This window comes from Mycteria americana, chromosome 23, assembly GCF_035582795.1.
Source record: "Mycteria americana isolate JAX WOST 10 ecotype Jacksonville Zoo and Gardens chromosome 23, USCA_MyAme_1.0, whole genome shotgun sequence".
NCBI lineage: Eukaryota > Metazoa > Chordata > Aves > Ciconiiformes > Ciconiidae > Mycteria > Mycteria americana.
In genome coordinates this window covers 2,473,916-2,501,623 of record NC_134387.1, presented here as the reverse complement: position 1 = coordinate 2,501,623, position 27,708 = coordinate 2,473,916, and the positions used below count along the sequence as shown (strand labels likewise).

The window sequence follows — 27,708 nt, the reverse complement described above, 5'->3', positions numbered from 1 at the left end:
CCTAGGAACAAGTCAACTCATCCACGGCACGCAGAAAACTCTCTTTGGGCACAGATCGACAACTGCTAACCAACTTAAGCTCTCCTTTAGCAAACGAAGTTTATAGGTCTTCTAACAAAAGAATTTCAAACTTTAAGGCGTAATTGTCATAGCAATGTCTGTCCTACACAGCAAAGTGGTCGGATAAAAAAAATCCGGGATACTCCTCATTCCTTCCAAAAGCCAGACTTATTCCACTTTGGAAGAGAAAGCTTTCACCTTCATAAAATCTTTAGCAGATAAATGGCTAAAGGGAACCAACGTAAAAGGGACCAAGACGGAACAACGAGGAATTTGAGAACTAGGGTGAGGTCTGGCTATCCTGCTGGTAAGTCACTGGGTAGTCACTGGCCCTTTCGTATCTCCAGCGTGTGCCTGCTGGTTTAACGTACTGACTACGTGCTAGTGCTTGCCAAGTACGCCACAGTATGCCGTAGGGAATTGCTGGGAATGAACTGTACCTTTTTGAATGAGATACCCATCAGAGACTAATACTTTTTAAAAATTATTTTTAATTGGCCAAAGGTGGGACAACACAAAAATGAAAAAAAAAAAAAAAAAAAAAAAAGCACAGTAGTAGTATAAACAGGGGGGGAAAATGAAACAGAGATAAAGGTGGAGCAAAAATGGGGGGGACGACACGACAACACAACAAATAAACCAACAAACCCACCCCAAAATCCAAAGAAGCGAACACCAACAACAGTGCAAGATGAAGGCTCTGTTATCAAGTACTAGTGGGAAGGACCAAAAGAAAACTCAAAACTCATTAACTGCAGGGAATAAGGCCTTTAAAGAACTACCTGAAATAAGGAGCTGACAACACGTTCAAATGAATTCTACTAAGCAATAAGCAACATCGTATTGCTTATTTTATAGGGATGCAGCAATACAGTTATTTCTCATCTGGGCTAACAGTTTATTGTTTCAGCTAACAAATATTGTGAGACAATGTAAGCACTGGGCATCCTCCACCAACTAAGTACATTTCAGTCCTCTTTGTTAAAGGCTTTTTATTCAAGGCCTTTCATTTGCTTTTTTGGTGAATGATCTCTCAAGAGGAATGGAAAGCCAAGAAGAAACATGCTTCATGCACACATTTATTTTAAGGGAAAAGCAGGAGGTTTGCCTAGATCACCAGAAACACTATCTTAATACATGAGGCTGTTAATTGCTACAGCCCCTCCTTTCACTGTTCATCCATTGTAAGCCACAGCAAAGCTTTAACTCAAGCAGATTTGGTTGATTAAAAGCTCATGGTCTCTTTAAGGGGAATTATCATCCATCATTTACAGTTCTGATCACATGGATCAAGTGGAAGGGAGAAAAATATATGTTTGGTAAAAACAGGCTATGAAGACATGCCTTAATGTCTAGAGATCGCTAATCTTAGTTGCACAATTCCATCCCAACGCCTTTTGCTCAAGGCTTTTATCAGATTGTCTCTCTCCACACTAGTTTGAGCATGCTCCAAAAATCAGCCAGCAGAGACATATGCATGCCAACAGTTGCCAATATTTGTCCATTAAAATAGCAGCATGATCAAGATGGTAGTAGAGATGTATTTGAGACATACAGGCAGACTATCTGGAAAGAGGCAGAGTATACGAAGGCACATCGTGGCATGCATAACATTCTTCTAAAATGTAACACTGAAAGACCTCTGTCAGCATCACCTGTTTAGGGTACATTTTAAATCTGAAATTCAGAAGTGAATTTTGATGTCTGAGTTAGAAAACCTTAACTACACCCTTTGGTATCGTCCTTGCCCCAACAGAAGTTACAGCCTCAAAGAAATGAGCATCATGAAGCTCTTGCTTGGAACCAAGAGAGTTTTGTTCTTGTTTCAATCAGAACATTTGAAAGATCTGGTCAAATGGAGGCTTTTCTGAGATAAGGCTTACCCAGAAAGCCAATTAGACCTAAACATTTCAGAAGAAGGTGCTGTTCAGATTTACCATAATCCTCTCCCTTATTTTAAACAAAAGCTTAGATTCACACTGTCTTTTCTTCCAAGATTATTATTGAACAGGCTTGAGGAATGATGAAGTTGAGAAGAAAGCTGGAAAAATCACAACAAAATTGGTCTCCTTTGAGGCCTCAGCTGGGTCCTTCTGAAGAGCTAAGATACAATCATTGTTATCCTAAGGAAAAACGTTCAAGGGTTTTTATAAAAGACCTGAACTTCATTCACAAAGCTGTCCCTAAATAATAATAAGCAGCCCCTTACTTGAAAGAAGAATTAGAAAAATCAAGTTTGAGGTTGGAGCTTGGAAGAAATTGGGAAAGAGCGTGGAAGATCCCACTTTTGAAGGTGCTCAACGCCACCAGTTTACTTGACTAAATGCAGAAAAAGTTAAGAACTGAAGAACAGAACAGAATGAACTCATCAGGGAAACCATGCAAAAGGCCAACGGAAATGAAGAAACCAAAAAATCACATATTACGAATTCTGGTGGCAGGTCAAAGTGCATTAACTGCTTCTAACATTTGCTGAGTCGTTCCCCGTGTTCTGCAACCAAAATGTGTGACCGGAAGAGTCATGAGGACAGAACTCCCCCAGGCCTGATCTGAATCTGGAAGTCAGCACGTTTGATTAGAGAAAGAAAATCTCTCAGTCAAGTAAAACTAGTGTGGACAAATAATAGAACTGAAAAAGCAAGAATGAGTTCTCACCTAGCAGGAAACCACTACATACCTTTTCCGCTATGCCATTTTCTGTAGTATAGATGGCCATCAACTCTGTGTCTTCTGTATCCTGATCACCGCTGGATGTTGCTCCACCATTTATCACGACCTAAAAAAAAAACCCACCAACAAAACACAAGGTCTTAAAATAAACATTTTCTCTGCAATCATACCTCATGTCACTCAGTTTTCTCTCTTGGCACTTGACATCTGCTTTTGACATTTTGTCAGAAAACGTTACAAGCATGGCAAGCAATCATTTCTATAACAGCAGGTCTAGGAATATACAGAAACTTGAAAGACATCGCATACAGCTCCTCAAAGCCTGGACAGTGTCAGCTGAGGGCAGGGGGAAACCAGCAGCACACTGATTGGAAGAGTTCTTAAGAGGCTGACAGGTAAAACAGGATGATACAACTGAAAATCCGAGTAAGTAAAAGAAAACAAGCGTTTCCTTGCTGTTGCCTGCTACTCTTAGCCAAGCAACTCAGGACATACGGGGGGCTGGTGCGTCCTGCAGTAGGACAGTTAACTGTTCTGGGGAATCGCATGTCCTGTGAACCGCACTGCTTTGGAGCGCAGACGCGAAATAACTACAGACAACATAATTGACTGTTTATATATAAACAGTAACAAGTGGCAAAAGAGGTTTTACTAACTACTTGTGGAAGTAAAGGTTTTGTACAACATGGTTAGAACAAAGCATTATTCACTGATTCACACTGAGCTTGACTATGTAGTACCTGAAGGTGTTACTTACAGGCAGGGTGAAAAAGGTGGGATGTTTAGATTCGTCCTCATATTTGCCTTCTGTTGAGCCTCCCGCCTCCACTGATTTTGAAGTGGTATTCTTACCAATCCCCATCGTTTCCAGAATGTCAAGGACTTGCATACAGTACCCAAGCAGATGCTTCTGGGATGACAGGCCAAGTACTAAGGACGATTTCTTCTTTAATCAGCAGCACCTCCAGGAATCACAAAAGTGCTCAGTAATTCAGCTGGGACATTAGGGTTGCTTTTTTAAGTATCGTTAGCATCAATGGCACCTAGAATTGAAGAGATAAATTAATTTTTTCTTGATTACCTAAGATACATGTACAAACACACATGTCCCGCAGCCTTGGTTCCTGTTCACGCTCATGACTCACCAACTCTTATCATTCCTTTTTGATCTGATAATTAGCAATTACCATTTAAAGATAAAGCTAAAGTATTTTGAACTCTTTCAGATGGGAATACTGTGATTATTCTCTCATTCTTCTCTTGTGATCTTCAATTATTAGTAGTATATTGAAACCTTGGCTTTGTTTCAATTTCACAGTCATTTCCATAGAATTTTTTGGGAACAAAGTACGCCTGTACTCTAGCTACGCAGCAATGTAGAACAGCTTGCTATTGAACATCCATTGCAAACAATACTTGTGCTTCTTCAAAGAGCGTCAATTTGTAGACCTACTCACAAGTTCACCTCTGTATAATTAAATCATTCCTTTTAAAACAACTTATTTTTAAATAAAAAGCATCCAGGAAGCTTAGACTAGATGGACAGTGAAGCACACCCAACTTTCAGTGTGCCTATTTCAGACAGGCGGAAACAGCCCTTTCTGCTGAACACCCTTACCTGAAATTATCCCAGTTGCACGAGGGATGTTCAAGGTAATCTGCCTGATGATATTGAAGCAACTGCTTCAGGATAAAACTGTGCATTTTAATTAGTATCACTACTATTTTGGCACAGGAACAGGAAAGATCTTACAGCTTACTGGTTCTCTTTTGTCTTCCCGGATGGGTCACTGCAGTATAGTCTTCCCACATTTGCTCCTTAAATTAGACCTGCCAGTCCATGGTCACCCACACTTTTACCATTTCCAAGACTAAGGAACATGAATTAACAGATACGAACCTAAACTTCCCATGAGACCGCATAGAATATTCTGCAGCAAACCAAGTTTTGCTACCTGTGGTTACAGAGCTTCAAAAAGAAAGTGCAGCTGCAGAGAGCTGCGGATGAAACAAGCCAAGGTACAGATGAAAGTACATGACAGAACCTGAAAAATGGCCTTTTCCAAATCTTATCAAGTGAAATTTTCTGCAAAACCAGGAACACAATCGAGCAGCAAACCGTGCCACTGCCCACTGGCGTTACTTCAAAAGCAAGTGAACGACATTTTCAACTTAATTGCTAGAGGTGGAAAGGCAGCTAATGGACATTCAAAAAACACAGTTATGTATATATTAGAAAGCAAAAAAGTAGGGTTTGGGTTTTGTCTTAAGCATCCCTTCCAAAATGCTGCTCAGGAGAATGCCAGCAGCTTGAATGTCTACTGTAATTGCAATAATAATGAAACTTGACAAAGACCCTTCTGCTAGGGGCAATTTAGGACTGTTTGAAAAATTACAGAGTACTAATATTTTAGAACTTCTTAATAGCTGTTAATTGCCCATTTGCTAGAAAATTCTGGTTACTTCAGGTGAAAGAGATATTAATCTTTCAAAGCGATGTAACTTTTCAAGAGAGAAAAATATATATACATAAGAAATACTACTTGGGCACTGAGATACCCTTGAAGCACTCCTAATTAAATCAAAATGGAATGGAAAGTAGTGCCTTCAAATAAGGGTTTAATTAAGACTTGTTTCTTAAAGTAAATGTTAAGATAGCATAATTAATTATTTCTCACTTGAACTTAAGACTAAAGGAGAAGACTGAGTACTGCCATGCCATTCTGAAAAAAAAAAAGGCATTCCCATTTTTACAATAACCACAGACTTCCCCTTCAAAAGTGCAAATCTCCAGACGCGAACAGCAACTTTAAATTAGTTTGTCTGCTTCTGAGTTTGTGCACAGATAACTGGTGATGCCTCCGCAAATCTTTACAGGAACGTTGGTCTCAAAGCTGCCTATGCCGGTCTGAGACGTGACACGAGCAGGTTAGAGAGGAGGAGGAGATAGATACTAGTTAAAGGTTTGGGGGGCAGTGGGGGTGTCAGGGTGGGAGTTTTTTTGGAGGGGTTTTATTTGCTTTTACTGTAGAGGCACGAGGGATTTTTTTTAAGCACACAAAAAAGAAGAAAAAAAAAATTTGCCTTTTTCTGTCAATGTAGATATATTTTATTCTCCAAGAAAATCAGTGATGGAGACAGGCGTAGTTTACTCTGGTAGCTTTCTCATCTCAGATTGGAAAGGAAAAGGGAAAGGGCAAAATTACACCTCCCTAACAAATGCAGCCATGCCAATAAAACACCAGCGTAAGAGTTACACCAGCAGGAAACCTGCCACTCAGGAGATCTGGTTTAAGGTATTCCGGCACGATAAGCTGCTTAGTTAGCATTAACTAGCATCTCCACTGATGCAAAAGGAAAGACCATATAATCCCATTTTACTTCGCATTGCAAACAGTAAGACTGCTATCTTCTCAAAGAATATGTGATCATTCCTTGGGAATTGAGAATTGCATCAGGAGAGCATGCAAATAAGCTGTGCCTTGTATTAATTCTTGAGAGCTGAAACACCAATAGCTAGAACAAAATAGTGTTTGGATGAGGGTTCCCAGATGATGACGAACAAGTGACTCCAAATTAACAGGAAAAAACAGCCTCATCTTTTCCTAGCAAGAGGGTTTGTGTACACATGTATACATGCACACAAATACCACACCTACGTGAGTCAGGGGGGCGGTCGAAGGAAAACGAGGAGAACAAATTTCCAAACTCTTCTTGCAATTAAACTTGCACTTAATGGCACAGATGATAATCAGATTTTCAGAATACCTTTATTCTGCAATCAGAAGTATCAAATTGAAACAGAAATCTTTAGGCAGCAGCAGATCAGGTTATCTGAAAGATATCATCATTCTTTATCAGACCTCTTATCCCACCAACTGAGCACAGCTGAACAAGATGACTCAGACATTTTATAGCCCTCTGTAACAAATCTAACTGATCAGAAGCTGAAAAGTCATGTAAAAAGAGATAAAACTCACTCAACATCAGCTACGTACACACAGTATAATAAATTATCTGCTGCCTTGGATCAAATGGAAAGGCTAGAAGTGACATTTCCACCAGGATACTGATTAACATTCATCTCTTTCTATACCAAATTATCTTCAGTGCTCATACATTATTAACCCAGGAAGGCCAAAAGCTGACATGGGTTTACAGTGCTTTAGATAAGATTAGTATCTAGACAAATAGCCTACTGCAGGGGATAGTCCAGGTGCAAGTTCACAAGAGGAAAACCCTCCTAGCCAGGGAAAGGCCACTCTGCATCTTCGACACGCTTGCCTTTTCTCCGACACACAAATCTTCTTCCAGATTTGGTACCATCGGGACAGGACACAAAGATACAGAAGTGTCTGGTTTGACACAACATGGTAGTTCTTACACTCTGCATTTTCATGACTACTAATAACACATTTTCTATTTTACCACGGGAGCTCTCCTATTTTTTTTAAACAAGTTACAGTGTGTTTCAAAGTTCAGTGAAAGAAAAAAAGATAAAAAACATCAGAGATGGAGATGTACAATGCAAGACTGTAATTAAATGTACCTTTCTTTTTCTTCCTGCAGTGTCTGCCCACAAGTCATTACTCTGGAACCTCTGCCACAAATAAATACATTCACTGAAGTATAGAACAAAGGTTTTCCTACAGAGAAATCTGCCCATATACCAAGACAGGCTGCACAAAAAGCTTCTGTTTCACAAGGTACCAAACTGCATGCAAGTCTGTCTAAAAAGTAATTTGAAAACTCTTTTTTTACTAGATTCAAGAGTTAATTTGGGCAGGACAGAAGATACAGAGATACATAAAGAGCTTATTAACATGGAAAGGAAAAATGGACTGTGAACCCCATTAAAGGAGTAGGCAATTGTAGTATATACGTCTCCCCCCTTGCACGCATTGTTTTCTTTAAAAGCAGAATCATTTGATATAGTTTTGGGCTGAACCACACTAAAAATGTTCCCTACTTTTTCATATTAGTCTGAGAATACCCAGTTAACAACTACAAAAGACAAATTGGAAAAAAAAAAAAAAAAAACCAACATCAGATTTGCTGTGATGGCAGCCATTTCTACAGTGCTATGTTTGAGGGCCTTTAACATCTGAATCCAGAGCTTGGCAAAGCAAAGATTGAGGAAAACAAAACCAATCTGACCTCCAGACTGCAACATGCTTGGAGCAACAGCTTGTTGGGGCTTTTCTGTTTGTTTGGGGTTTGGTTTTTTTTAAACATCCATTAGAAGAGTCAACAATTTGTCAGGTGCTGTCAGACTGGCAGCGCCAGAACTGGGAAGCAATGCTGGGTTCAGGACACGTCGTCACCGCGATATCGCCCCACATTTGCAATAAACACACCTAGAGGTTCACCCTTTGGAAGAAGCTTAGTCTGGACCTCAGGTTCCCCCATGATTGTCACGATGACATTCAACTCTGAAAATTGCTGGTTTTCCAAAGCATAAGAATGATGCAGGGTTTTTTTCCCCAGAAGCTTTAAGAGGGAAGCAGTTCTATGTATTTCCTTATTTGCCAAACTGAAAACAAAAACGTTCTAAAACCATGAGGGTCTTTCCAAATTCCAACCGGATCTCCAATTTCTATCAATTGAGCCAGACCCACCATACAAGGATGTTAGCCAAAATACTTTAGACTTTCCATATTGATTTGTGCAGCTGCTTTGCGAGGACAGGAGACAGCTGACCCAGCATAAAGCTGAGCAGATAAACATGAGCAATGGGCACAAAGTTTGAACACAACTTAAGTGGCCTGATTTAGTGCTTTGCACGGTGGGGCCGCAACATTTTAGAAGTGGTACCAGGTCTCCTAAAACCACAGCCGCAACCAGAAGCTGCTGGACAATCACAAATGTTTTACTGCTCTATAAAGTGGCGGAACTGTCTGCAAAGACAAATGGAAATTGGCTGCCTTATAGTTGTGGTATGCTGTATTTCTTTCCTCAAACACTAAGTTCTGCTGGAGGAGGTCTAGGACACAAGTAAACCAGATGGTAAAAAAGTTAGGAGGAGAATCCTAGCTAGTCTGAAAGGTAAGTGTATTCCCTCCTATCTCTTAGCATAGTACAGGTGTCAAACAGAATTAACTAGTTAATCAGTACCTGTGGTCCTCCCCTCTCCACCTCGACCGTGGAAAATCAGGAACTGACCTACATTCGGTGGCCCTACACTGCTGTGCAAGGCAAGTATTTGTAAAGGAAGCACAACAGGCATGCTATAAAACAAGCTGGCGATGAAACAGCACATTCTTTAGAGCGTACTGATGGAAAAGCTCCCAGGAGCACTAATGTAGGTATGCCACCTGGTAAGCACATGTCGCACCGCCCCGAGGAAGGAGCGATGTCAGATCCAGCCCAGGATCTTTTTGGCTTTTACAGATGGCTGAAGAGCCAAGAGAGCTCAGTCTGTCGCATAGACTAAGGAGATGAGAATCACATTAAGGTGACAGCTTAATTACAATCTTCCATTTATTATTTGTAATTAGCTGTCAGACTCATGTGAATAACAACAACTTTCTCCTGCAAGCAGAGATGACTCTCAGCTAGAAGTTGTCCAACCTTACAGCAACCAAGGTTAGCTTCACCTACATTTTAAACAAATTCAAAACACTTGAGGAGAATAACCTGAACTGCAGCAGTGTATCTGGAGTTCCACCACCTTCAATGGCAGTTTCAAGCATTTGGCATCTCTAAAACTCAAGCACACAATCTGTTTAAATACAAATCAAGGCATCCTCTACGTCTGAGATTGTATTTTTGGCCATGGACACACGACAGAGATGTGGAAAGGGATTTGGACTCCCTGCACATCAGGATATTTTATTATTAAAATGTACCGAGGCTGAGCAGAAGACAAAACCAGTTTTAAAATCCACTTCACTCACTCATACCCAATACTGTGAGCACTGCAGAGCTGTTTCTGGAAAGGGCATGCTGTAGACTGCAACTAAAGATAAATTCTCAGTTCCTGTAGCGTCAGACAGCTATGAAGAATTTAAGCCAGTAACAAATGCACCACATCTACTTTGTTTAGTTTAAGAAAGTGCATTTAGGCCAAGCAGCTAATACTACTCTACAGCACTAGGACACATTAAAGAGAAACTGCATGCTGCGGGACAGAGCAGCTTAGTTTGGTTGCCAGCTGACGTTCACCAAGAGACACGGAGAAGGGGGACACAGGCAGACACACAGCTCGGATCGGCACGGGAGTATCCAGGGAGATGCAGATGGCTGCAGAAGGCGGCAGGATGGATGCCAGGAGATCAGGGAAGTTTTGAAAGAAACTCCTTCACCAAAACACTGTACCGAACTGATTAGGGAAACAGGAGTGCTTCTGTGCTTTCAAGACCGGCAACGCAGAGAATTAAGGAATTTTGTGGAGGCTCCAATTAGACAAGTTTACTTACAGGGTACAGCTACCCCTGGCCAGACACACAATTCAACACAAAAGCCAGGCAATTCCCAGCTAATTATGGAACAGCAGCTTTCTCCAGATTGCCACTGGCGCTAGTTAAGCCCATTGCACAAAATTTCTGTACTGATTTTGTGCCATTAAGGTATTGAAAAACAAAGACTCCTCTTCCTGTTATTAGACGCACCTTGTCTTCTGTGCATCAGATGGGAGCCACAGGCACTGTGGTTTGATTTTCTACATGTCCTCCCTTTTACAAGTCCTGAGTTATGCTATTCTTAATATTAGAAGAACCTTAGAACAAGATTCCCCCTTTCACTCTCCAGCCTGCCTGCCATAGCTGTTCACATCTGCTATTTAACAGCAGAAATGCAGTAAGCCTGAGAAACGTGTTTCTGAGAAATTGTTAAAAATGAAACAGTACATTATCAAGGGGTTTTAAAATATTAATAACCAATTTACAAGTGATCAAAAGAGTAGCAACTTTGCTACTCAAAGTTGTCCAAAAAGCTGCTTGATGTTTTCCTACAAAGCAAAAAGGTCCTCCCTATTCCAAAGAATTCATCAACAAGTATCTCATCAGCAAGGCTAATAAAGCCCAGCAAGTACTTAACATGATGCAATCAAAGTACTGTCTGCAGACCCGCAACCACAAGTTCAATTGCTTCACAGCGCTGGCCACGAGTATTACATCTCCAGATCGGTACTCGGATACAGCACCCACGAGGTCCTCTAGCCCATAAACTGTTCCAGATACGTAGGTGTGCCCCAAGGGCAGTTTTTCAACCTTCCAGGGGATTTTGACCATCTTACAGACGTGAGAAAAGCTGCACAGCACCCGCGCTTAATCTTCTGTTGCTACATGTAAAAACCATCTTCCTGCTTGAGTCTTAAGTAGAGCTTTTCCTCAGGCTATTTTGAAACTGAGCCTCTTTGGCCTGAAAAATACTTGTGATTTGTCTTTACCAGGCGCCTCTTGCACCCAGAGTTCCTTCCCATGAAATGAAATTGCGCTGAAATGCTACCTTGTCCTTAAATGCTACAGAGAAGATTTTCCCTCTCCACTCCAGAGCAAACTACATCTACACTTAAAAAAGAAAAGTACACTACAAATTCCTAACGCAACACTTCACAAGAAGACATCATTTCCCCTTACCTGCAGTAGAAGCAGACAAAGTACTGCTATTTTAAATAAGCCCAAACTTCCTAACATTTAGGTTTTAAAAAACAAGAGTTGATGGGCACTTTAAGAAGTTTCAGTCCTAAGTTAGTTTCTCACTTCACTTTAAAGGACATCTTCAAAGCACAAACATATTCTTTCTTTGTAGGCACTAATGAATTTTTAAGTAGTTGGTATTTTGACTGCCATCCAGAATAGTATGTCTTAACAACTGACCAACGTTATTAGGGCATGTCTACACAAAGACGCACAGGAAAGTTATGCCGAGCTCAAACCTTCCGTTGATTTAAAGCACATTAGCTAAATCTCATTAACTTCCTGTGTGAATGAGCTTGTTGAGGACTTAAATCCAACTGAATGAGATGTTTAACAAAGGATCTCACAGCTTTCAAAAACTACATGTTTGGTTACTCAAATAATTAAAGAGCAGCTTATTTAGGCTGTGATTCTAAACAGAAATATCTGAAACATGAGTATTTCCAGTAAGCATACGTCAAAGATGCGTTTGGTCAAGCCATTCCTTGCTCATCTTTCGCCCCATTACTCTCTCATTTTATTGTTCCAAGAGGCAACAGTTTTGCCAAGTTTCTGTGCACCATGTGCACCACCCTCCGTAGCAGATCCCATCAATCTGTACGCAATGGTCTGCGTTAACAGAGTCCTAAGGAAGACCAAGAAAGACGTACACAGAAGAAGCCATAAGATTACATTTCAAAGAAGTGTAAGCAAAATCTAGGAGATAACAATTTTACAGCTTGACATCAAGCAACTGATATCAAATGACACCTGCGGTGCTCTCTAGATAGCAAGGACGCTCACGGTAAATAGAAATGAAATAGTGTATCAGTGTTCTTTAAAAAAACCACATCACTACTTTATAGTCTTACTTGTAGCTCAGTACACCTCCCTCACTGTTTATGGTACACATTAATTTGATTTATAATAGTATACAGTCCTTACAGTCTCCCTGTGGAGCATTAATAATCAAAGAATTCAGGTACCGCCACATTATTATGGATGTTAATACACAGTTCATTAAGGTCCTTCATGGCACTCAGAAAGCAACCTGAGCACACGCTGGTTCTTTTCTCAGCTTTCTTTGTACTTCTACTTGGCACTTTGATGAAAGCTACTTTTTTCCCCAAGACCTTAATCGCATTAAAACAAAGGTGAAGTTAGAGACTCATCTAAGAAAAATTCCATTTATTAAGCAAATCAGGGTAACACGCCAACTTTTTCAACTCTGAATACGAAGCTCCTTTCCAAAGGCTTAGGCATTCCTATGTCTACTTTTGGTACAGATAATCACTCCTTGTTGAAAGAGAACAATTTTAGTCCAGTAAGCAATATAAAACCAGTAACAGATTACACACTTGAAGAAGTTTATACTGAGTTGATTTATTAGATTGTCTTGAAATAAATACTTCCTTTCCATTTAACATAACTTAATAAAAGTTTTGGAACTCAAGAAACTTTCAAAAACTAACCAAGATGCAGCATTCTTAAAAATCTCTTTTTTACCGCCTAAACCTCATATAAATTTCTCCCATTTTAAAAATTAAAAGGAAGCCAAAGTTTACAGGTAAACAGGAAAGAGGGCAAATGCTTTTGAGTCTCTCTTTACAGTCATAAAAATTTTTAAATGAAAAATTAAATCCTCAAATCTAAGATATTGAAACTTAGTAATTAAAAACCCGAGTTTGTCAGGTTTAAGTTTTCTTCCTTAATAATGCCCACACTAAAGCAGTCGGATTTTTGTAATCATCCCCATTAACATCTGAATTCAAAGCAGCTCTTACCTCCAGAAACCTGCACCAACTTCGAGAGACTGTCTCAGCCAATTCCTCCACCGCCTTTCTTCCAGCCTATGCTCAGTGCAACGGTTCGAGTTGCAAGCCGCAGTCTGAAAGGATGCAGACATACCGAAGGAGGATTTTTATAATCTGGTTGGGCTCACTACATTGTATAACTGTACTGTGTCCAATCACAATCTCTGCGCGTTACACAACGGCCGAAATGCAGGAAGACACCACACGGTCATAAACTGTTACTACACGCCTCTGCCATAGTTACGAGACGTAAGCGAACGGACAGTCTCCGAGTAACAGCAGAGTGCGTACAGATCAACTCGAACAAGGAGGTTCAAGTGTTTTACATAACCTGCAACGCTACAGGGAGAAAACCCAGCCGGGGCCCCCAAAATTCAAGTTGCATAAATATTTACATGCCTGACTCCAACAGCTGTAATCAGGAGTGGGATTTTCTCCACCAAATTAGCATTTCCATAAGCCTTTGCTGTGCAGCTTGCATGGAAATATTTTTATTAGCAATTAGCCAGTTTTCAAGGTCCCAGATCTCAAAGCTCTGTTCCATAAGACAAGGTTTAGCAATCCACAACCTCACCAAGAACTGAACACACACAATATAACTTGTGCTGGGCTCATTCACTTTCCTGATGGAAAATGCTGCATAATAGTGATGTTAAGGCCACAGAACAAAATGAGATGGAAAGGGACTTGAAACAACAACAACAAAATTAATTAACGTGCAGTCCTTCTGCATGAATCTCTTCTTCTCCCCCTGACCTACCTCTCTTTCTGCAGGAGGACAGCACTGTCTTAAGGCTGCCCTTACACTCTGAAACATGGCTTTATAATTCATTGCATTACAGCCCCTGCCTCAAGTTATCGCTTGCCATCAAGTTTTTACACCATCCCCTTACCCCACGAGAGAAGTGGTTACCTCTCCAAATACATCACGTGCTTGCACTATTAATGAGACACCATCACTTCTTCTACAACCGATACCGTAAGCGATAATTAAAACAGGCCGCCGGAAAGTAGCACCCAACTGCCAGGCGCTGCGCCCATGTTTATATGCAGCGTCTCTGCCACTTGCACGCAACTGAGAGCCGGCCAAGAGCGCAGTGCTCGTGGGCAGAATAACGAGTTCACTTTACCTGAAAAGCACTTTTTCAGCCCAAATTTGTGGAGGGAAAAGACACGTGGAGGTGGCGCCACCTAGCTCCCTTCGCTTAATGAGCAAAGTCAGCGTTACGCAAGTGTAGAAGTTTGCCATACGCCCCCGAAGCTTGCTTAATTGTCAAGACCTGAAAGCTGCGGATCATCAGCGGATCAGAAATCGGCATGTGCTTGTTCTTGCATCAAAGAACCAACTACTGAATAGGGCGCACCTAATTGAAAGCTGACACTCATTACGTGCAATACTCTTTATTCATCATTTACTGAGAATGCATGGAAGAAAGCCAATTATCTCCACTGATTATTTTATACAATGTGTGCGTATATAAAACCACATTATGTTCCAGCGTTTAATCTCCGCTGCAAAGCGATGTTGAAAAGTTTCCTCCTCCACTTGCTCCTTCTCCAATTATTAGATTCTTTCCTTTGCTCTTTACTGCTGAATTCGAGATGTCTCACAAACAGAAACATCTTCTACTTGCGATATGGAGAAAGTTTACAGCCCTTAATGCAAGCATCACCATATCTTAAGTTTTAAGACCATAAAATATAAACTGCTGTACCACAGGTCCACAGACTGCCTGTAAGATTACTCATCTACAATACTTTTGAGGAATATGCTAGAAATTATTTTAGATTCAAGGCATTTGATGTGCCCACAGGGAGGTACAGGACTAAGCGATCAATGGCAAGAAAAAAATGTAAGGTTTTGAAAGAAATAAGCCATTTGCTTTTTTACTTCAATGTCCAGAATTATCTTTTTTAAATAGTTGCATTAAAAAATGCCAGGGACTCAATGCTGCTTGCCCTGAACATCAAAGTTCAAAGTGTAATTGAGTTCAATGCAAGTAACATTACTTAAGTACCCAATTAAGCAAGAGTTATCTATTTACCTTACAATTAAGACTAATCGCTCCAAAGTTCATCACTGGTGAGTGGAGAATTTCATCATTCAAAAGATTTATTTCTGATTACTTAGTATTTACACTCAATCATTTAGTTCAAATAAACCACCTACTAACCTGGATGCCTCCACTTAAAACCCAGCTTCCATGATCGACAGTCTGGACAGATCTAATCGCAGGTTGTTTGGTTAAAACTCCTTGCAGTGAATAGGTACTTAATCACTGTCATACTCGAGATGAATGTTAATTCAAGATATAACTCTTGCGACTACTGTTTCAAGACGGTGGAATATATTTTACAGTGCATCTTCAAACTCCCTAATACTGTGAAAGACAGGCGGGAATAAACAGCTGGGAAGTGCTCTGTATTGCCGCATTTTATTGATGAAAGTGAAATCACAGTAGACAATTTATCTTGCTCTTTCAGTGCAGGAAGCACTGCCATGATGATCCTACATAGCTAGTCATCATTTTTATCAGCTGCTTAATATCTGAAATTTAAACTGATAGGAGCATTTCTCTTGCTCCAGAATGTTACTTCTAGGACGAGTTCACTTCTGATTATTATGAGAAAATCCAATTTTTTGCCTTCTTCTCAGACATACAGTGTTCAGTTTAAGGATGAAACAAACACATCAGAGTGCCCTAGTCAAATTACAAATGTTTGCTGTTAGGCAGACATTGGTAAACTGACAATTTACAGGCAGCCTTCTGAGTTCGAATATTTAGTCCGAGGCCATCCTCCCTAGTTTTGCAGCACTCAGGACAAAATTCTTCTTTGAAGTCACCTCTCTCCACTGTGCTGAAAACCCTGTCTTGTGTGTAGGGATGGCAGACAACGGTTATCTCATATGATCAAAACTGGTAATAATATGACCCAGTGACCACAAACACCTGGTTACTAAATCCCTCCTTTGAACTTTCATATATTGCCAGGTAATAACAAGAAAAACACAACATAAAAAGGCAAGTCTGATGCAGTCACTGAAAAACTGAAAAGCTGTTAAGAAGAGGTTCTCTGTTCCACAATTAAAAAAAAAAAAAAAAAAGAGCCTGTTCCAGCATAGCAGATGCCTCACAAATATTCAGCTGTGGCAACGCATCCTTCCCAGAGCAACACTATCAGAAAAAGGCACATCTTCTTTGCAAGAACATCCTGTTTCATCAGGAGGGTGAGGTGTAGGATGCCTCATTTATGATGGCCAAATGAGTCTCCCGACTGCATTTTTGTAGCGATCTCCTAATTTAAGTATTCTTCCTACCTAAGTCATAATAAATATGTATCTTTTACATCAGTGAAGAGGTTCAATTTATACAGCAGACTCCCATGAACATCTTCCAGAATACCCTTAACATAATACAGCAAACACAAGAAAACAGCATCGCATATTAGTAGAATAAATAGATCCCCTTCCACCTACAACCTGCAACAGCAGAAAGACTAAGCCATTAAGTTTGATCTTACAGAGACATTTATAAAACCACTGAATTATAAATTCCTTGGAAAAGCACTTACCAGAAGATATGCTTTAATATGAAAACATCTACTCTTCTCTTGCCTAATGCTGTGTCAAATATACACAAAGAATTACTGAAATTGCTTTGAAAGCTTACCATGTAATTCAATGAGCAATGCATGGTCCTGGGTACTACACCTACACGACGTCTTCTACGTGACTCAACCCATTAAAATGTACATCCCTCTCATCGAACAGAAAGGATACCTAGAGGCAGTCCACGTTAAGTGAATTCCACTTTTCCAGTTAGAGAATGAAATGCTGTGTGGCCAACTTCTTTTCTTCTTAAATCCTGAATTCAGTTACAGCTCGTATTATGGTGTTTCTTAGAACTTTTCCTGCAACTGTGTACTTTTAAATACTCGTAAGAAAAATATAGGGTCTGAGATGTACATCAAAGCAGACCGATGGTTCTTCTACGTAAAGAAGTAATTACAAGATGGAAGTGCCTTTAAAAATACCTGTGGCTGATTCCTGGGCAAGAAATAAGAAATCATTTTCAAGGAAAAACAACAACAGAAGAGTAGTGAAGCCAAAGCCATATACTCCACAGGCACAGATCAAAGCGCTTCAAAAATTAATGGAGAAGGAATGTGCTTTTTGTGACCTGCTATTGTATTCACCACATCCATAAACTAAGTCAGACGCCTACGTCTTTCCTGGACCTACAGGTATGCTTGTAATTAAAGGCAAAAGCTTAAATCATTTTTCTTCTAAGAACTCGCAAAAGTAAAACCTGTTTATTGGTCAACATAGCACCATGAGAGGTTGCTACCCTTAAAACATCATTACCTTTGCATATTCCCAGATGCCCAGGGAAACGCTGTCAACTTCAACATACGCTTAGAAGAAGACAGTATACGGCCCAAACTCAAGTATGCAATAACTCCGCCAAGGGAACAACACACAACTGACCTAAAAAGCCTGAGTACCTAATAACCCTACACCTAATAAGCTACAAACTGGAACTCTACAGTTAGGCTTCACACTTACGACTTCAATCTCTTCATTTCTCAAACATCAGACCACAAAAGCACATCCTAGGTGCACTCACGGGTTCCAGCTGTGAGCAAAAACCCACGTCGGCCCAACAGCTCTGACCTATTCAATGCTGCACATCACAAAACACAGTGGATATGCAAATTTATATACTAAGTCTAGACTTGAAACATCTGTTGGTCTTATCTGCTAAAGTTGCAGTTTTGTAATTGTTTGGTATTGCTTTGGCATTATTTTGCTGTTACCATTTAGTTAGCACATTCAGGTTTTAGCTTTCTCTCTCTCTCTCTGACTGCAAGTAGTTTCAAAATCGCGGGCTAAATCTCTATACAGAAAAAAACAGCAGACTGATCTTGCTAGAGGCTGTGCAAAGAACATGGAAAGTTCTCTCCTTTAGCTGAAGTTGCTGTTATTTTCATTTTCTAAGGCAAAACATGGTTATACAAAAAACATTCATGCAGTTTTGAACTCAATACACCATTTGCTCAGATGCCTAAAAATCTACCTGCACTAAATAGTGAGCAGCCAGGTTGAAAACTCTAGCTGTGAGACTAAATGTTTTAAAATCGGGGGAAAAAGAGCAGATACCAGGATTACTGAACAGAAGTATGGCTATCTCGTTCACGGTTCAGCAAGCAAACGGCAAATGCAGCTTCACAGTACTGCCCAACTGCTCCAGCAGCCACAACTCCTCCTCCCACCAATCCCAACCTCCTTCCTCTGAAATGAAAAAAGCCCTTTTAATCTTCAAAGCATGGCCACAAGTCAATCTCAAACTTAGCACACTTTTTAATTTTCTTTTTAATTATCCAGCTGGAAGAGTTATGCCCTCCTTGCTCAGTGACCTTTCACTCCTTCAAGATTATTTCAAGAAATCTTTCCTGGGAATAATCAGCAAATTTATACCACTTGCAGAGGAAATGTTTCAAGGCTTCCAAGCGCTGAGGGGGAGAGACAGCATGATTCTTCGCGTGCTTTTGTGCAGGCAGCCTTTGCTGTGTTACACAGTACCCTCAGTTCTGCAGGCCAAGTATCTTCTGGCTTCAGACTGCTGACTGCTGCGAGCACAATCCCGACACATCTGCTCAAATACCTTCCCAGAAGTAAGTTGTCACCGTGCCGGGTTTTAGAGCCCCCGAGTCCTTACCTGGAGCCAACCCCCAAAACGGCAAGAGAATTTCTTTCTGCTGGAACTGGCAAAAGGCAGGGCGCAAGCAGATCATCTATTGGTGCCAGAGAGCAATTATAGATGCTATTATTAATTATATTAGCAATAATAGATGCTATTTATTACTACCGATAACTGTTCACCAACTGTTTGTCCCATGAGTTTTGGTCACTAAGCATAGCTTTGTTTCCCATAGCCATGGGGGAAAATTAAGTCATTATTGCCATTAATGATTTTTAAGTTAAACCAGCGCTGCTTACTCTCTGCCCACATACTAAACAACTGTACGCAACCCTGCATTTCATTCCCACATGTTAAGCCAAGCAATTACTAATTTATTAATTTCACAACGAGCCTGGAAGTGTTTATAGAGACAGGCTTGTGTTTAACCAGACTTGCTGATTAACTTCCCGTACTCATGTTTCAGGCAGGCTTAGGTGAAAGTGTTGACATGCACCACAATCGTGACCTACTTCCTTATAAATGCGCATCTGCACATCTTGCTCGCGGCTCGAGAAGTTAACGTGACGCCACCGGTTCAGTCCTCTGAGTCCACAGGGACAATTAGCAGAGACAGGAGGTAACTAGGACCTGTTGAAACCTAGCTGACATCTAACCTGTACGTCATATAACATGTTACCACGCAGAGATGCAAGATGTAATTTAGTCCAACAGCTTTGAAGATTTTTCTCCAGACGTAAGCGGTTAATTAAGAATCCATTAAATATATATTAATGAATTAAATATCCCTACAAGCAACAAAACTGTTAAAGAATGCTAAGTGCATTCTTCTCGAACTGAAGTGACAGAAATGGACCAGTCCGCTTCATACCGAGCCGACTGCTCAGGAAAAACACAAAAAATTGTAATATTTTCACACAGTTCACATTACTTATAATAATATTTATGCCAACTATATAATAATATTTATGCCAACTATAGTTCATTGAGGGAAAGCTTTTTCTTTTCAGCAGGACATGCCTTTTACAAGAAAGTATTTTGGCAACATTTAGTGGAATACTTTTTTGTGGTTTTGCCAGTAAAACAACCCTTTTTTAGCCAATATACTGTGGTTTCAATATTGTACCTTACTGGTTCCTTCATCTTCTGGGCTCTTTTGCAGATGTCTGTATAGCACTACTTTAAAAAAAAAATAATTGCAATTATCCTTACCTAATTGGCATCACTTAAAGCGCGAGAATTCTTTGCTGCTACTATTTGGAGTAGCATCGTTTAGGCATACATTTTGCCCTCAAACAAAATTTTCCATTTGAATAATTAAGAGGAGAAAAGACCAATACAGATAGTCTCTCCTTTGAAGGTACCCACACGCTGTGCTGTCTCCATAATAAATCTATTACCTGCCATTCAACAAAACATTATCTGTCACAACAGCCTCCAGAACAAAAACAGTAATTAGACGCGGATCTTAATACACTCGGCACACTGTTCTGCAGTCTACGATTCAGCGGGTTTAGAAAGCAAGGAACAGTGCACCTAAGCGAGATTAAAAATTGGGCTAATACTGATCATAAAATCTTTACCAAAACCGAACAGCCAAGGAGGAGAGCTCAGATAATACTTTGGGTTTAGGCTCATTTATACTAAGAAACTGAACAGAAGGCTTAATGGACAGCTTTGCTTGATTCAATTGTGCCTTATTAAGCATCTTCATGAAAAGCATTAAATGTGTTTGATCCCTTCCAAAGAGGAGGAAGACTCATTAGCAATGGATGTTTACAAGTACCCAGGGCTCAAGATTACAGGAGTTCTTCCCCTTCCGCAGAAGGGGTTTTTCAGATCTATGTTTTCACGAGAAGGACCACGGACCATCTCTGAAAGAGCTCAGGCTTCCATCCTTTGCTTTTTCTGGTATTTGCAAACAAGACAGACAGACAATGAAAACATCAGCTCGTTTGAAAGCCTGACTCGTAAGGGCCGACTCAGTTTATAGACCTCAGTACGCGACTAGCAATCCAGGAAAATTCAAGCTGTAGGGCCAGTCTACACTAAAGATTATTATTTATACCTAGCCAGATGTTCTGTTTTCTACGTTCTAAAATGAATACAGCACAAACTGAGCTGTCCCCACTGTCAGTTTCTGGCTAGAGCAAATAAATAGATACGCTATCTTACTACAACAAAACCACAACACTTGGGTATTAAAAAAAAAAAGCCACCCCCTCGTCCACACAATTTTTTTGTTTGAGTTTTAAAAGCATCTACTAGTAAGTTGGAATAAACTACAGGTAACCAACAAGTGTCTAACAGTCTGAATAAACCAGAACAGAGCCCTGTAAAATTGTATTGATAGTAACTATTATGCTCAGCATAATCTCCCAAAATTCCACACATGAAATTAAATGGTACCCATGCAAATACATACTTCCAATATCAGCAAATGACAGATAACTGTTATTGTTCCCATATATGTAAAGGGCACAGAACAGTATGAGAATATTGCAATTACGCCTTGCAGTCTGATCCTACAGAATAGGGACCTGGAGCTCCAATTTCTTTCTTGTCAATCTGAATCCCAATTATTCCTTTGGTTTGGCCTTTATAGAATGAAATGCTCATCAGGAAACAGCACTCTTTAAGCTTTTATCAAAAACTCCAATCTGTTAAAATATGATCAAGCAAATGCTTCTTGCATCAGGAACATCTAGTTCAACTTTCAGAAACAATTCATTTTGTATAGAAAATGAAAAAGGAAAAAAAAAAGCTGCTATAACTTGTGAGGCAGCTGATGCTTTAGAGTACATCATCCACAAAAACAAGGATGTGTGTTTTCTTTGGTCACGTATGGTAAGGGTCTGAATACAGCATTCTCCACAAAAAGGACATGTAATAAAGAGAGCAAAAAATTGTAGAATTTACAAATTTATTTTCCTGCTGTTGGGATTCAAACACTCCATGGAAATTCAAACCTTATCACAGCACAGTCCATTAAGCACTATTAGGTCTGGGACACTTTAATTTTATTCAGCTACAAAATAAGAAAGAGGTTGCTAACTTTGTAGTGCAGCTTTTTATTTCCATTCCAAGCTTCTAAATAAAAAGTGAAAGTCGTGACATGGAGTCACATGCCTGGTTTTATGAGATACTCTATATGACCTTGAATACTGGTAAGAACAGATACACACTTTTTTCTTTAAAAGCACAGCAAAACAGAAACACTGAGCTATATGCTTAAATACAAGACAATACAGGTTAAGTGATAACAAGGCCAGGAAAAAAAGAAACTCTTCAGATCACTAGTCTGTGCTAGAAAAGAAAGAGCGCTCAATAAAGATGTGCTTAATGGTAGACTCCAGCGGTCAAAGACTTCCAGCATTTCCTTCCCATTGCTAACACCAGGTCATCAACATCCAGAGCAGGGAAAGACTGGGAAAAGTTCGCTAACAGCACATTAACTGCCTCATCATATAAACACAGCTAAGAGCACACTTAGTAGACCAAGTGTTTAAGGTACCCTCCTATTAAAGCTTCTGAACTGCACTTTATTCTCCTAATTTTTACAATCTTACAAGCGTACTAATAGCCAGCATATCACTAAAATAGGCCTTATTGCCCTAGGCTGCCATTTCATGGCCATGCAAAATAAAAGTAAATCCAATTAAAATGTGTTGCTGCATTTAGAGCCCAAACTACTCAAAGCATCCACACACGAGGTTAATGCCCAGGAATGTAAGTGTGTAAAACCCCCTGAAGTCGCTTTTTACTTACTTTCCTGCTACGCCAGCACTGCTGTCTACCATGCATTCTCAAAATGCTTCAGCCAACTGTTCGAATGACACAAGCACTGCAATGGTTTGATTTAAAAATAAATTCAGACGACAAATTTGGGGGACATTGAGCCATTTGAAATCCGTTCAGTGAGTCACTACCTTTCAAAACAGTCAAAAGCAAAATAACGGTGAGTCAATCTCTCCTTCACCATTTATACTAATTTGAGCCCATACTTCAAGCAATTTCAATCTAAAGCAAGCATAAAGGAAACAGGTGCCAAATTAAAACAGTCCGTTTTATCACAAAGAGATAACAAGCAACTGCTGGTTAAATCCAAACACGCATAAACAAGTTCAGTTATTGCTTTCATACCACACAGAGCCTAAAAGTTCAAAAATACTCCCAGGTACCGTGCTGCTACTTACAGCTCCTCTAACACAATTACAACCGGACTAATCTGCTCCTAAAAATACAACTATCAGACAGAGCTTGTTTTCTCAAGCATTTTGCTGACGCAAGTACAAGATCAAAACATCACTCATTCAGAGGGGAAAGATATATCAGTCTCCATAATACCCAAGCTAAAATCCAGCTATACCATCATTCGAAGGTGCACGTGACACACTCTTACCAATACACATCAATTTTGTGACACGCTTAGTAACGTAGGTTTTGGGGGAAGAATAAAAGAACCTGACTGCCTGAGTGTGGTGAGAAGAGAAATCGGAAATTCCCTTTCACCAGAATAGGACAAAGTTTATTCTCTCCTGAAGCAGTTTTTTTTAATTAAAAAAAAAAAAAAAAAAGACCAGACTCTTGGATGGTAACTGCATTCCCCTCCCTCGCCCTCCATAACCAGCACTTTCATCTTCTGGCCTCAGAACTGAGAGACAAGGAGATTTAGATCACTGAATTTCTAATTATAAACCCGTTAAAGACTAGTTTTACAATTACCTCGAGCCCAGCCATTCCCCTGCAAATAATAAAATGGAGCTGCCGGATAGGAACAAAGAGTATTTCAATACGTTCCCGCTGCGCAGGATGGAGCCAACCGAAATGTGTGCTTTGGGACTCCCTCACAACAGCCTGGCTGGGACCTTGGCGGCCAGTTCGTCCTTCCCAAAACCAACCCAGAGTTTTCAAAGCCCAGTTGGCCCAACTCCACTCTAAGGCCACGGCACAGCCAAGAAAAGAGTCACAGCTCTCTGCAGACCCAAGGTAAATGATGATTCACTATTTACTAGACTGATGACAACGTTCAGTACCAGGAAATAAGTTCATCAAGCCTCTGAGAGCGCAGAGGATTAGAAAACCATGGGAGACGCATCGTGCATCACTAGGCATGCTGTACTTCTGATGCCATCCACATTTTTATTGCTATGTTTGGCAACAGAAATTGCCAAGATTAACGCTAAGTGCAAGGAATAAAACTAGAGCAGGAGACTTCTTAACTAGAAGTCTAGTTCTCCCTCCTACTTCCTTTTCCCATGAAGTGCCAGCAATGTTTCAACACCCCAATTCCCTTTCCCAAGGAGGTAGTTCTACTCCTTTCATAGCCAAATTACCATGGCAAGAAATCCACGCTTAGATTCATCTCTAACAGATGAGCATTCAAACAGCAGCCATTTCCTTCCCATAACCTGAAAATGGCCAAATATCATCAGATTTCTTTTTTGCCTTCAAATAAACATTGTCATAAGACAGCTCATAACAACTAAAAATATTTAGCCATAAAGCAAATATGCTCCCCAGTACTGATAGAAGTATTTATATGCAGTACCACGGAGTTAGCACAATGTCTTAATGCACTTCACCCCTGGGAACGGCTAGAGAACATGGCAAATAGCTTTCATTTTACATGATTTATTTTATTCCTGCCTTACACTACATCATGATGCAGCTCTCTTTACTCATCCTGACTGTCAATATTTTGTTCCCGCAGCTTTTAAGTAAAATAAAACACGCTGTAACTGCTGTCAGACCATTTCATGACCACTAAGGCTTCGTAAATAAGAACACTTGATACAAATAAATTTTTCCAGCAATACATGAACCATCATCTTCAATGGAAGAAAACCCGTTCTGCGCAGCCATCTGCATTTTCTCTTTAAGACTAAATGCATAAAGCAGCGTTTGAAAGTAAAATAAATCTATTGAAGAAACGATCCCATAGAATCTTTTCGGGCTTGAGTTTTCTTACTATTTTTCTTACGTGGTTCACACGAAGACATTGACTGGAACAGCTACAGCAGAACAAGATCTTCCAAAAACCACCTTGCATGGGACACTGGTTTGTAATCTGTTATGAACTGGAATAGCTGACGAGGACGTGCCAGTTGTCTTCCCCTTGTACAGACAAGGATCAGAAGAGGTTAACTGCTGTAGTTCAGATCAGGTCATTAGAGCAGTTTAACAGCCGCTTCTGGAGGAATCCATACTGAAGATGGGTAAAGTTTCACCCATTTAGTTTTCAACCGTCTCCAATCAACCTAAACAGCACAACAAAGCCCCTTCATAGCACAATAAAAAAGTCCATTATATTGAGGAAGTTGACACCTTTGACTATACCAGGAAGAAAAAAAAAAAGAAACATACAGCAGAATCAAAGAAAGAAAACTCAATCTGGTTTAATTTAAAAACCTTTGAAATAGTAACTGCATGCAAATGCAGCATCTTCTACAGAGTCTTCTAAACAAATGCGGGGAAAATCTACAGTCATACAGTTTTCTGTTGGCGGGAGGAGGGGGGGGAGAAAAAAAAGAAAAAAAAAAAAGAATCCTCAAACACTGTCATTATCTTAAGCTCCCTCTGAAGAAAATAGTCTCCAAACAAGTAACACCAACAAAGACAGGACTTTTATTCCTCCACCGGAATTCAACTCCCTGTTAGCTTCAACTACGGAAGACAGAAATTCTCATATTAGCAGTCTTTAAAAAAACCCCCCCATACACATACATCACTCAGGAAAGCTTTAGGGATGTACATGCAGGTCTACCCGTGGCTCAGAGAAGGTAAGGAGCAGGTAAAAATTCTCCAAAGAGATCTGACTTCAATAGCAAAGCAAGGCTTTTGTGGGCTAACCCAAAAAAGCTCCCTGACCTCACTGACTGAGCAGCCTTCCACGCAGGGGTACCAGCACCACCGAGGGGTCACTGCAAGGCTGGGAGCACGCAGCCGGTGATGGATGGGGGCGGCTTAAATTGGTGCCGTCACCAAAGGAAACATTCATCAACCTGCAGCCCAAATTATCCTACTATTTGAAAAGCTGTTTCTCCTTCAGATTTGTTTCCGTACTGAAGATGCAGAATGAGCAAGAGGCCTGTACTCAGAGAACCTTATTTCCATCCAGCTCCTTACATCTACTCAACACGAGAACCAGGTGCCTTGAGAAAGCAGTTCACCAAATTTAAGCCTAGCTAAGAGCAGGGTTTACAGGCAAGTGGCAGATTGGGATGGATTTTAAACCATATGAATGTGGCCTATTAAGGAACAGCAGAACAACCCACCCTTGAGAATTGTAGTCCTTACCTCCTTTCCTTATCCCCAGGGCTCTGACAAGACATTTTCAACTCCCATTTGCATCTTTACTAAAGCCAAAGGCTTCTTTAAATCCATGATAAAAATCTCAGGGCTTGTTTAACCTCATTGCTAGCCCAAGGTTGAATTTGTTCCAGTGCATCCCCACGTTAATACTGCTCTAATTTCAAGCTATCTGGATCATGACTCAAAGCTAGGAGTAGGGTTGTAAGAGCTCATCAACTACTAATCCAATTGTTTTACATATCTCAAAGATTATTTTCCAGTTTACTAACCTGAGCTACCTGTTGCAATAATCCTTTATCTACAGTGAAGTCACCAGGCAGATCAAGGTGGGGAGCACATCAGTAGCTAATCACTCCAGTATTTGTTCGGCTTCTCTGCTAGGTTTTACAGCCTGCATCAAACTCCAGCTGCCAGTAAAACCATGACCCAAAACAGCTCTTTTTTTTTTTTTTTAATTTAAGCTTAAACTGGGTAATTTAAAGCTTGCTCAAGTACGGCAACACTGTGCTGCAGTGAGGATACACAGACATATTAAGCTCCCTATGAAAACGGAGCATTTGGTATTTTTATTTCAGCAGGTCAGGTTCAACAGCAACAGGGAGCCCAGCATTTACCTGGCACTGAACTCATACTAAGAGAGTCAGCTGCATGGGGCAAACGATAAGATGGAAAAAATTAACAGGCGAAGTCTTTACCTTGTCTTAAATACATCTGGGGATTTCCCTTTCCTGCCAGAATCTTCTACTGGCTCTGCCTGCAGCTCCCTTTCGGGGTCAGCCCCTGCCTGCACTCACCTGGCGAGGTTAAGGGACACGCTGCATGGGACCCCAAACTGCGTTAAGCGTTTGTCTCCCCAGTCTACAAAATGACAATGACGGCTCCAAAATGAAAGGACAGGAATGAAACTGTAGAAGCCTCTGCCTGCGTTCCCATATTTTATGAAAAAAGGCAAAAGCCACTAACAACAGAAACACACGGTATAGGCAGGTAGTCGTTGTCCGTTAAGTAAGGAAACCTAATCGAAGGCTTTCGACGAGCTTTGTTCAGGCATTTTTCTGTGCTACCTACGTCACTTATTTCTACCCAAAATGTACCTTAAAACAAAAGAAAACCACGCACGATACTGAACGGGGCTCGCAAGTCAAAAGCAGAAATCAGAAATATTTACTGCTTCGATCTGTACTGAAAAAAATAAAAGCCAACCAAAAAAAGCAAACAAATAAATAAAAAGGAAAAAAAAAAACCACCAAACCCTCAAAGCGTATCACGAGAATGCGATCAGACAAGAAAGCGAGGCCACCCCTTCAGGACCAGGGGAGAATTAACCTGCATTTCTCCATCCCATTTGCAAGCCTACGACTCTGCCCCCCATTTTGTTTCAGATTAAAGAAAAAAAAATAATTAAAAAAATAGATGACCTCAATGGAACAGAGAAACCCCACACACACACCCCCACAGCTAAATTCCCACCGGTGTCCCTGCGTGGCAGGGCAGGTGATCCCGCCGCAGGTGCCCACCTCGGGCATCCCC

At 40.4% G+C, this 27,708-nt stretch overlaps 1 protein-coding gene across 4 annotated transcripts in view; it reads right to left on the bottom strand.

Moving 5' to 3' along the window:
- Positions 1-27,708, bottom strand: part of SLC23A2 (solute carrier family 23 member 2) — a 63,856-nt gene that overhangs the window by 29,597 nt on the left and 6,551 nt on the right. For 2 of the 4 annotated variants that reach the window (XM_075523396.1, XM_075523395.1), the window contains 3 exons: positions 13,133-13,236; positions 3,488-3,773; positions 2,738-2,836 (listed from right to left, as the gene is read on the bottom strand). In XM_075523396.1, the coding sequence (XP_075379511.1) occupies positions 2,738-2,836; positions 3,488-3,619 (231 nt within the window). In that variant the 5' untranslated portion in view covers positions 3,620-3,773; positions 13,133-13,236. The remainder of the gene's footprint in view (positions 1-2,737; positions 2,837-3,487; positions 3,774-13,132; positions 13,237-27,708) is intronic. The other 2 variants (XM_075523398.1, XM_075523397.1) reach the window with 1 other exon arrangement.